The sequence below is a fragment of the Elephantulus edwardii genome, unplaced genomic scaffold (genome assembly GCF_000299155.1).
Source record: "Elephantulus edwardii isolate Elephantulus edwardi_28Jun2011 unplaced genomic scaffold, EleEdw1.0 scaffold00113, whole genome shotgun sequence".
Taxonomy (NCBI): Eukaryota; Metazoa; Chordata; class Mammalia; order Macroscelidea; family Macroscelididae; genus Elephantulus; species Elephantulus edwardii.
Window position 1 is genome coordinate 1,777,665 of NW_006399863.1, and position 11,911 is coordinate 1,789,575.

The following is an 11,911-nucleotide window of genomic DNA, read 5'->3' on the forward strand; positions in this document are numbered from 1 at the left end:
CAGGATGAATCTGTTTGTTTTCCTAGCAGTCCATGGTACCCTCAATACTCTTCTCCAGCACCACAGCTCAAAGGCATCAATTCTCCTTCTATCCTCCTTGTAGGGATGCTCAAAATAAGAATTATATCCTCCCCTTTAAAACTCCTGCCAAGTCTTTGTACTAAAATATTTAATATTTACTTTATTGCATAAGCATTGTGCTTGATTTATGGGGTTTCCCCCTCCCAATTTTTTAATTAATGAGCTTTAATGAAAGTTTACATAGACTTTGGATTTCCATTTATTCATTGTTGCACTTTTCCCCCTGCCCAACCTCCCTCTTCTCTTTGAAAAATTGATGACTTATTTTTACTATTCTCTACAATTCAACAGAGCTATAAAACAAGTGGCCTAGTGGGTGAGGAGTTGTGCTTCCAACCCAAAGGCAGACAGTTTGAATCTACCAGCTGTTCTGCAGGAGAAAGATAGGCATTCTTCTGTAGGGTGATTTACAGCCTCTGAAAAACCCACTAGTAGGTCAGCATGAGTCCATTGTCACTTGATGACACTTAATAATAACAACTATAAAACAAAAATTGATTGAAGGTCAACATCTAGAAGACAAAAATTCTCGCCAGTGGGGCATTTAGCAACACCATGGTAGAGTGAAAAGAGATTGAGACTGTTAAAAATTTCAGCTTGCTTTGGTCCACAATCAACACTCTTGGTACCAGCAGTCAGGAAATCAGAAGACTAATTGCATTAGGTAAATCTTCTGTCAGGGACTTCTCCACAGTCCTGAAGAGCAATGATGTTAATCTAGAGACTAAAATGCACCTAATCTAGACCATAGTCTTCACCTTTACTTGCTGTGTATCAAAGTGCTGGACAATGACCAGAGATGACAGAAGACAGAGTGATGCCTTTGCGTTGTGGTGCTGGAGAAGAGTGTTGAACATATCTTGGACTGCAAAGAGAACAAACAGATTTGTCCTGGAGAGGGTGATACCAAGTTGTTTCTTGGAGGCAAGAATTTTAAAGCTCCATCTCACATATTTCGGGCATTTATATCATGCTTACAAAGGTTGAAGCGAGTGCAAAAGAGCAACTCTGGATGGGATGGATTGACCCAGTAACTGGAGTAATAGGGGGTAGGTGTTAGAAACAGGGAGATTGGCTCCGGATAGAGAAGGATTCAGAGCTGTTGTGCTTAGGATCACTTTGAGTCTATGTGCAGACTATTCAATGGTATGTAACAACAGCAACAACAATAATACAAACCTATATTATAGATGAATAATCAAGATATTAAGTAACTGCAAGGTTAGATGAATAAATGGCAAAGCTCAGATTGGGATCCAGGTCAGTTTGAAGGAAGAATTTGTGATTAGAGATAATTGCCAGAATTTGTTAGCCTGCCTTGAGAGATGAATTTAAACCCTTTAGTTGGGGTTAGAATAGAATGTTCCGTGACCATGATCAGTACATGTCAAATAAATGACTCCCACACTCAAGAGATTTGTAAGGTTTATATGGCATAAATCTTTTAAAGTTTATCATGCTTTTAAAAAGTTCCTTAAGCCGTTAATCCAAGGTGACCCAAATCAGAACAGGTGTGACTTAGATATAATCAAGGTATAAAGTAAAAGTAATAATAGGGATAATGTTTCCTCCAGATGTACCTAGCTGACAAAATGCCTGGAACACTGGGTGTAGTCTTTGTGGTAGCGAGCATTTCCTCTTTGACATTGTCTCTCATGCTAAGTATTATTTCTTTTTCTCCTCCTAGGGAGGTGCATTTGTTGAAATCTTTAGTGCTCAGGGCAAAAATCCTGGAGCAAAATGGAAGATCCTTGGCAGTCCATCTGTGATTTGGAAAGTAAGTGTTAGAAATTAGAGCCACGGAGACTGTGGGAAGAAGTATAAATGGAAAAAAAAAATACATCAAAAGCCTTGATCCGTTTTTTCCCAAATTGATTTTTCCTGTTCTTTCCCCCCACACTTCTTTATGGCATTATTGGCAATAAGTCTTCCAGACATGATGATGTCTGAAATTGATAAAGACTTTGGCACAGAACTCATGGCCCTTCTCTGTACTGTGATTCTGACGATGGTTTGGGGAACTTTGCTATCTATGGGGAAAGTCTCTGTAAGTCATGGGCGGCTGGATTTCTTCAGCTCTGATGACCTCCACTCTGCTTCAGCGCCCATTGCCACTGTTAGACCTTATTGTACCTAACTACAGAGCTTCTGAAGACACTCAGATGCTGAGTTAACCCCCTCAGAGCCCAGTGTTTTGTTCTTGAAGTCGTTCATTTGGTTGCTTTGTGTTAATAAAGGTCTCACTGGAACATTTAGACCATTGACGATTCTGTTTTCTCTGTGCATTTGAGTTTATTTATTATTTATTTTCAAACTTTTCTATGTTTTCTCTCCAGCTTGGCAGAAACCATAATCCCTCATTTCAGTCACATCCCTGTCAAGACATTATATGACCTTGTTCCTGGTCCTTTCCTTATGCCTGAAACCCGACCTTTTCTGATCTCCCCATTATCCATCTTCTCTGTACCTGCATCTGGGCTGCTGTGGAGCCTTGGAGAAAAATATCTCCAACGACTCAGATTCGTAATACTGTGACATAAAATCAATCCCAGTGATCCAAAAAGTGCTCCAATAATCTTGTTACGTTTACTTAGCCTCCAAAATTATTATTTTTCCCATTTTCTTCAGGCTTTCAACCACCCTATCCTCATTCCCAACTCCTTCCCTTACTCAACAGAACACACCTAACACACGTGTATACACACACACACACACACACACACACCCATCCCTTTTCACAGGAAGAAGCACACACACACAATTCACATATCTATACCTCCTTCTTCATAAGAAAGAAGCCTTTAGGTAGAAACTACCTCACCTAGCTGCCATCAGATCTAATACCCTGTCTCTGTCCGATACAAGCAAGAGAAGAATGCTTTCATCTGGACATTTTTCTAGAAACAGTTCAAGCTTTTATTCAGTGCTTATTATTTGCAAAATATAGCATAAAGTATTTAGGTAATTTTACAGGTACAGTAACCACATGAGATAGGTCCCTTTGTTTCCTTTTTTCAACTGACAAAACAGGCCCAGAGAGGGCAAGCAACTTGCTTACAACTTCCCAGCTTGAATGAGAGATGTTGTCTTGAGAGAGTATGTAGCTCGATCAGGAAAGGCTGCCCTGAGGAAATGACATGTGAGCACTAAAGGCTCAGGTACAGTGGTACAAGGTGGAGCTGATGGAGAGAAGAGTGTGTTAAGGCCAGAGGAGAGCTCTTGAGGCTAGCTAGCCTGCAGAGCTGGAGGGGAAGTGCTTGGTAAGGGAGAGCAGGCTGCAGATGCAGGGGCTGTGGACCATGCTGAAAAGGCTTGAAATAAGGTCAGGCTCAACTTGTATGTCAACTTAACACGTAGCTGTCGAACTGGAACCGACTCATAGCTGACCCTCCAGAGAGGGCTTTCAGGGGCTGTAAATTGCCTAGGAGGAGATTTCCCATCTTTTTCTCATGAAGCCACTGGTTGATTTGAACCACAGGAGAGGCATCACTTTAGGGTTCTGCAGTGTAGCCCCTTACAGACTGTACCACCACAGTTCCCCCAACTTGTGTATCAGTGGAGTAAGTAATACACTAGGCCATCTTTATTCACTTTAAATACACAGAAATGGTGTTACAGTATACTTGTATTTAAATAGTTTGTAGCAACCATTAGTTATACATTTTTAAATGGATAAAAAAATTCTAATTACAATCCTGAAGAGTGAGAGAATCTGAAATATTTAAATGTGAAAAGAATATCATTAAACTCAAAGATTGGGAATTTGCTGTAAGATAAAAAAATAACCACTTACAGTAGCACTTTGAGAGAAATGTAAGTATAGGAAGTTTTTCATTATGAAGACTCCCCCCCTCACTCGTTCTGCCATAGTTTTTGGCGCTCATGACTGTAACATTTTAATTTGTGTCAGTTTTAAGTAAATTCAATAAACAGAATTTCAGAGTTAGAGCACTGGTAAAATAAGATAATAGTGACATCTGTACATACAGTGGCCGAAAAGCAAGTAGTTTCCGAAGTAAGTAAAGCATAGGTTAGATAGTTTTCTATACTGTAATGGATGACATACAGCTTGTATTGCTAAATAAGAATATATAGATTAAGAGGAAGGAAAGGCATTAAGCTCTGAGACTTTTAAGTAACTTTCTAAAGTTGGAGAACTTATTTGGAAGAATATTTTTATCAGAGAGAATTCCAGTTCCCACAAAATCTTAACATAAGAATGTCATCAAAGCTGGAGCCATGACCTTTTTTTTTTTCTTCTTGTGAAAGTGCAGCACTGAATTAATAAGTAAACTTCAAGTGCACTTCAATGATCCCTCTTCCCTTTGTTCTCTAGGAGTTTGATAAAGAAGTTAGAAGTTTTGTGTTTGTCCTCGAAGGCAGCAGTCAGACAAACAAAATCCAGTTACCAAAGGAGAGCAAGCAGATCTGTGAGTAGCAGTGTTCATGCTGAAACCTACCATTCAATACTGAAATACTTTTAAGTCTGTTTATTATACTTTACATATAATTTATAGACATTTGCATATAACTTATTGGCAACTGTTGATGTAAAGTGATTTTTTTTAAAACCGGTGTCAATACTATTTAGCACTCAGTAGCAAGGATTTTTAAAAAACACTGAATGACATGGAAGAGGCTAGAGAGCATTATGCTGAGTGAACTAACTCAGGTACATAAGAACAAACACAGTATAAGAATATTATTATAAAAACAGTAGGATAACCAGTAAGGTGCATTTGGATATCCAAAGGGAGAAGAAGAGGGACCAGGGGCTGAGGGTGGAGATGGGGATGGGAGTTTGGGGGGAAAAAATCACAGCATTACAGAGTTTGTTGAGTCGAGGGAGGGGGTGAAGGATTTAGGAAGGATCCAAGTGGGAAATTGATGAAGCAAAAGTGGGCCCAGATTAATGGTGGTTATAAGATACAATGTATGGAAATGTTTGTAAGAAACGCAATGTGAATGAAAAAAAAAACACCCCAAAGTAATAAAATTTTAAAAATCAAGTAATAATATCTTACGTATTTTGGGTCAAAGTTTGCACAGCAAACTAAGTTCAATTTCATAATTTTTGTACAAACTTTTCAGTGACTTTGGTTACATTTTTTGCACTGTGTCCACATTCTTCACCATCCCATTCTGATTGTTTTGTTTCTGTTAGTCTAGCTCACTTGTGCTCCCACTTACCTTCACATCTTTGCTTTAGAATAATGTTTATCACTTTCTGTCTTGTATATGATTTTTTTAAAAAGTACACTGCACTGACTAGTGACCTCTGCTAGTGGTTTTAGTTCTAAATTTAAAGGACATCTCATGGTAACAATGTTGGGTATTCCTTTAGTCTGTGCTGGTTCAATAAGTTTTAATATTTTAAGAATTATGATTTTGTTCTAGATATGAACTTTTTAATAAATTGTGCCTCATTGTATATAAAAATATAGAATTATCTTAAAAATTGTAAGTAACTATTAATTTTAATTTTTAAAGGGCTAAATTTTAACGTGCTGAAGAGCAAGGATGTCAGTTTAAGAACTAAGGTACTTCTGATTCAAGCCATGGAATTTTCATTTGCTTCTTCAGCATGTGAAAGTTAGACAATGAATAAACAAGACTGAAGAAGAATAGATGTTTTTGTATTATGGTGTTTTCAAAGATTACTGAATATCCCATCAATTGCCAAAAGAATGGATAAATCTCTCTTGAAAGAAGTACAACAGTGAGGCTCCTTAGAGGCAAGGATGGTGAAACTTCATCTCCTATAGTTTGGGCTTGTTGCCTTTGGGAACAGCTCTTGGGAACCAATATTATACTGGTAAAAGCAGAGGATCAGTTAAAAAGAAGTTGAAAAGTAAAAAGAAGAACCTTTAAGAGATGGATAAGCATAATTACTGTAACAATGGACTTGGTTAAACATGACAATTGTTGGTGATTGTACAGGGTAGGGCAAGTTTGTTCACGGGCTCAGTGACACCTAACAACAGCAACCACCACTGCAACATTAATTATAATAATAGCAGTTATTGAGAATTTAGTGTATGGCGGCTAATGCACTGGGATGCTAACCAGAGTTTGGAGATTCAGGTTCACTCAAAGGCTCCTTGGGAGCAGGGCCTAGGAATCTGCAACAAAAACTCAGCCACAGTTAGCCTAGTGGAGCACAGTTCTTCTCTGGCACAGACAAACTTGTTCTGATTCAGAATGGACCTGGTGGCAATTGGTTTTACTCTTTTTACTGTATGGTAAAGACTTTCTAAGTATTTTACATCTATTGACATGGTAACTGTAGCAGTGGTCTCTAGTATATCAAAGATGATGTGGATGGCATAAGATTTGACAAGGTTCAGATCCCTTGTTTGTAGAATCACTGTGAGTCGAGCTTGCCTCACTGTCACCTAACAAGAACAAGCTTCACAATGGATTTTTTTTTTCCAGATAAACAAGTAACTGCTTCATCAGGAAAGTTTCTGTGTTTAAGCTTGAAGATAAGACTCATGAGTTCCTAAATTATTGTGAGGGTATTGTGATAAAAAATTTTGAGAAAAGAACATACAAGATTAATGACAGATAAACTTATATGTTGTTGTTATGTGCCATCGAGTCGCTTGCGACTCATAGCGACCCTATGTACAACAGCCCTAAACTCTGCTCTGTCCTGTGCCAATCGCACTGTCTCTGACACTCCCATCCCAATTATCCCACTGAATCAATCCACCTCATAGAGGGCCTTCCTCTCCTGCGCTGTCCCTCCACCCTTTCAAGCATGATGTCCCTCTCCAAGGACCTGTCTCTCCTCACAACATGTCCAAAGTATGTTAGACGGAGCCTCAGAATCCTTGCCTCCAAGGAGCCACCCGGTTTAACCCTTTCCAGGACAAATCTGTTTGTTTTCCTAGCAGTCCATGGTATTCTCAATACTCTTCTCCAGCACCACAGCTCAAAGGCATCAGTTCTCCTTCTATCCTCCTTGGTCATTGTCCAACTCTCTGATGCATAACAGGTGATTGCGAAGACCATGGCCTGTATCAGACGCACCTTAGTCTCCAGAGAGACACCATTGCTCTTCAGTACTTTGGAGAGGTCCCTAACAGCAGACGTTCCCATGGCAATGCGCCTTTTCATTTCCTGGCTGCTGGTGCCAAGACTGTTGACTATGGAGCCAAGCAAACTAAAGCTGTGTACAATCTCAATCTCTTCACCATCCATCCTGATGCTACCAATTGGTCCAGTGGTGAAAAGTCCAGGCTGGGTTTAGAAGGGGCCGTGGTACTAGGGATATTGTAGCTGATGTTAGATGGATCTTGGCTGAAAGCAGGGAATACCAGAGGAATGTCTATCTGTGTTTCATTGACTATGCAAAGGCATTTGACTGTGTAGATCATAACAAACTATGGCTGACTCTGAGAAGAATGGGAATCCCAGAACACTTGATCATTCTAATGCAAAGCTTATACTTGGACCAGGAGGCAGTCGTCAGAACAGAGCAACGGAACACTGCATGGTTCAAAATTGGAAAGGGCGTACACCAAGGATGCACATCCTATCTCCATACCTTTTCAACCTATATGCAGAACAGATTATCCGGGAGGCTGGGCTCTATGAGGAGAAATGTGGGTCAAGATTGGTAGAAGATCTATCAACAATCTGCGTTATGCAGATGACACACCCCTGCTTGCTGAAACTGAGGAGGACCTGAAGCGCCTGCTGCAGAGTGTCAAGGACTGCAGCCTACAATATGGATTGAGGCTCAATGTCAAGAAGACAAAGATTCTCACCACTGGACCAATTGGCAGCATCAGGATGGATGGATGTCAAACTTATATAGCTTTGTTTATTGTTGTTGCTGTTAACTGACCCTCCAGTAGATTTTCAGAAGCTATAAACCTCACGGGAGAAGATTGCCTATCTTTCTACTGTGGAGCAGCTGGTAGATTTAGACTGCCTGCCTTTGTGTTGGCAGCACAACTCCTACTCTAGGGCACCATAGCTCCCTTATATATGCACTGCTAATGTCAGGGTTAGTGGTTCAGATCCATTTTCTTCTTGTATGGTTTACAGCCTCTGAAAGATTGCAAGAGTGTCTCAGCTATGAGTTGGTTCCAGCTTCATGGCAATAAGTTTGAGTTATTTTGGTTTTGAGTGTGTGTATGTGTCTGTAAGCGCAAATTTACTTATTTGTGTCAATTACACAGGAGAGGCTATTGTTCATCTTTCTTCCACCTCTCAAAAGAGAAGTGTCTGGGGAGGCTAATGAGTTCAGGTCATCAGCAGGCAAGCAGGGCCCTAGGCTTTCAAGAATGCCAGTCTCAGAGGCTGATGGGCCAAAGGTCATTGTTGGAGAGAGGATGGTAGATGACAAGCTTTGGAGACTGTTGAGTCTAAATTTGGCAACTATGGCAGACCAGTAGTTGAAGTCTGGATGGCACAAGCCAGATAACCAGTTTGGACAAAAAGCTTTTCAGCTTTCTGCCATAGAGGCCAGACACGTCCTCAACATGGTCACACTCCTGAGGTCACTTCCAATAATCCTAAGGCTGATCATGTGTCTTTATAGATGGCTTTTAATCCTGCCTCATTAACATCATGAAGAGTAGAACGTATAACACATAGAGCACTTCATGTTGGAAAGCACTAACAAAACAAAAAAAAAGAGAGAGAAGAAATAGCTTCAAATATCCATTAGTGCTTGGAAGCAGAAGTGGCATCCACTTCCAAAATAGCTTGCCTCCAGAAGCTCTATGAACAGTGCTCAGATCTTCCATTCATAGGGTCGGTATGAGTCGTCTATGACTCAGTGGCACCTAACAACAATAACAATGACAACATAGAGCTACATTGGCCTAGTGGACAGAAAGTTATGCTACTAAGCCCAGGATGGGTGATTTTAATCTGCGGCCCTCAGGCCTGGTTCAAATTGGTTTTTTTGTGACACATTCTTCTAGGTGGTATAGCCCTGGTCTGCATTGCTGAACAGAGGTAACTCGTGGTTGCTGTGATGCTAAACACTGTGACACTGATATGCCAAATGTGATAATGGTTACCCATGGCGGACAGTGTTTGCTGGAGCTTCCTGATTAAAACAAGCCTGGAAGCAGAAGTGGCATCTACTTCCAAAATGACTTGCCTCCAGAAACTCTATGGACAGTGCTCAGATCGTCTACAACTCGATGGCGCCTAACAGCAATGACAACAAAAATTGGAACATAGAATGTCCAAAATAAGAATCCAGGAATATTGGAAATTGCATAAAATTGAATGTATAAAACTGACATATTAGGCATTAGTGAGCTGAGATGGATAGGTATGGACCATTTTTAATCAACAGTCATATAGTCTACTTTGCCATGAATGATGAATTGAAGAGGAAAGGTGTGACGTTCATCATCAAAGAGAACATTGCAAGCTATATTCTGGAGGACAATGCTGTGAGTGATTGTATACTATCAGTACATAATCAAGAAAGACCTGTTAATGCAAATATTATTTAAATATAAGCACCAGCTACAAAAGCCAAAGTTGATGAAATTGAAGATTTCTACCAACTCAGCAGTCTGAAATTGAGTGAGCATGCAAATAAGATGCATTAATAATAATTGGTGACTAAAATGCAAAAGTTGAAAAAAAAAAGAATAATATTTAGAAATATGACCTTGGTGACAGAAATGATGCTGGAGATTGCATGATAGAATTTTGTACAGCAAATGATTTATTCATTGCAAATACCCTTTTTAAAAAACAGAAACTGACTATACACATGGTTATAAACATGGGCCTTACTTGATGGACTACATGGGAATTAGATTGACTTCATCTGTGGAGTCTATGGAAAAGTTCAGTATTATCAATCACAGTCATGCCAGGATTAACTGTGGAATAAACAATCAGTTACTCATATGCAAGTTCAAATTGAAAGTGAACAAAGCTAAAATAAGTCTATGAGAATCAAAATATGATTTTGAGTCTATCCCAACAGAATTTAAAACCCATCTCAATAGTAGATTGAACACTAATAACCAAAGACCAAGTAAGTTGTGAGATGAAAGCAAGGACATTACCAATGAAGAAAGTAAAAGGCCATTACAAAGAGAAGAAAAAGGTCAGACCAAAACTGATGTGAGAAGAGACTCTGAACCTTGCACTAATGAGTAAAGAATACTGAAGTAAGAGAGATGAACAGAACATTCCAAAGGGCAACTCACTAAAGACACAGCAAAGTATACTAATGAAACATGCAAGGAGCTGGAGTTACAGCATCAAAAGAGGAAAAGACATTCAGCATTTCTCAGGTTGAGAAAACTGAACAACAAAATCAAACTTCCAGTTACAGTACTGATGGATTCTCTGGACAAACTCTTGAATGATGCAGGAAGCATAGAAAAGGTAGGAGTATGTAGAGTCATTTTAGCAAAAAGAATTGACATTGAACCATTTCGGGAAGTAGGATGTGATTAAAAACCAATGATAGGGTGAGTTCACTGCTTTAGGAGCAAAATAGGATGGTGTGAGGCTTGGGACTTCATTCTTCCACATAAAAATAATGCCCTCTCCAGCCTAGTACTTCTCTTAACCAGCTATGGTCTCCAGACGTAGGCCCTCCTCAGGAGTCAGTAATTCTCATGGTTTCTGCTGTGGCCATCCGGTCTTCACTACCTCTAGTTAGCGACACCTTCTAGTTTTTTTCTTATTACTGGTTGTGATCACATTGATTTTGATTCATGGAAGCCCTATATGTGCAGAAACACACCACAGAATTTTTCAGTGTGTAACATTTAGGAATTAGCAAAGTTTTGTTTTGAGCTTTTCCCCCCCCTTTTTATGTTAACACCTTTATTGAAGTGTAATCAACGTTTGTAACCAAACTTGCCTTCTGAGACCTTTCTGAGTAGGTTCAAAGGGCCAGCATTGCTTGTTGATCCTCACATAATTTGCTTGTTAAATCATCATAAATCATGAACAATGTGAAGCTATTACCTTTTCCTTTTGCTCTTTTTAGAGATACCTTTATTAGCCTGATTGTCCAAGGATTTGTCTTTTAATTTTTTAATATAGCAAATATTTATCTTTGTATTTGCATTTTTGTTAACTTTCCGGTTAAACCATGTCTAAAAACTTATGAAGTAAGTGGAAAAGGAAGATATATGCTGAAAAGAGGGAAAAGAATGCACCAAAGGAGCTCTACCGGCTAAAACGTATTCTCAAATAGATGGTGATATTGTAATGAATGATGTTCATGAGATTGCAACTGTTGTGGTACCCACACATTACCAAGAGAAAATTCAGTGTGATACGAGGGATGAAAAATATGCTATGAAATGACTCAGACAGTAGCAGAAACAAAAAGAGCCTTCTAGACCAGTGTGGATGGTACCAAATTTGGATGAACCAGAAGCAGAGAAAAAGGCTGAAAGCAAAGAGAGAAAAAGGGAAGGGGCAAAAAACAAATCCAGAGCAGCAAAGTCAGTGAAGATTTAGTCTGGTAGACTCCGAAAGACTTTTAAGAAGCACCACATGCAGCAGGCACTTGGTTAAAATTTCCACTAGATGAGAACTGTTTATTTCTGAATCCTAACTGGCATTTGTCTTTGATTTCAAACCCAGCATAGCTCACGTTTGGTTTGGGAACTTGAGTAAAATATTTTCCTTGTTGATAAAAAAACCAAAACAAAACCCCAAACCAATGATAATAAAGGAAGAAGTTCAAACTACATTGAAGGTCATGACAAAAAATAAAATAAGGCCCCAAGAATTAACTGAATACCAGTTGACATGTTTCAACAAACAGATGCACCCCTGGGCATTCTCACTAGTCTTCGCCAATGTATTTGAAAGA

General features: G+C 39.3%; 1 protein-coding gene and 1 pseudogene across 1 annotated transcript in view; both read left to right on the plus strand.

Moving 5' to 3' along the window:
• The window catches only part of LOC102869211 (chromosome unknown open reading frame, human C3orf67), a 367,433-nt gene that overhangs the window by 1,917 nt on the left and 353,605 nt on the right, over positions 1-11,911 (plus strand). Inside the window, exons 2-3 of the mRNA XM_006892192.1 lie at positions 1,769-1,858; positions 4,418-4,511. Of these exons, the coding sequence (XP_006892254.1) occupies positions 1,769-1,858; positions 4,418-4,511 (184 nt within the window). The remainder of the gene's footprint in view (positions 1-1,768; positions 1,859-4,417; positions 4,512-11,911) is intronic.
• LOC102872452 lies at positions 11,180-11,561 on the plus strand (annotated as a pseudogene).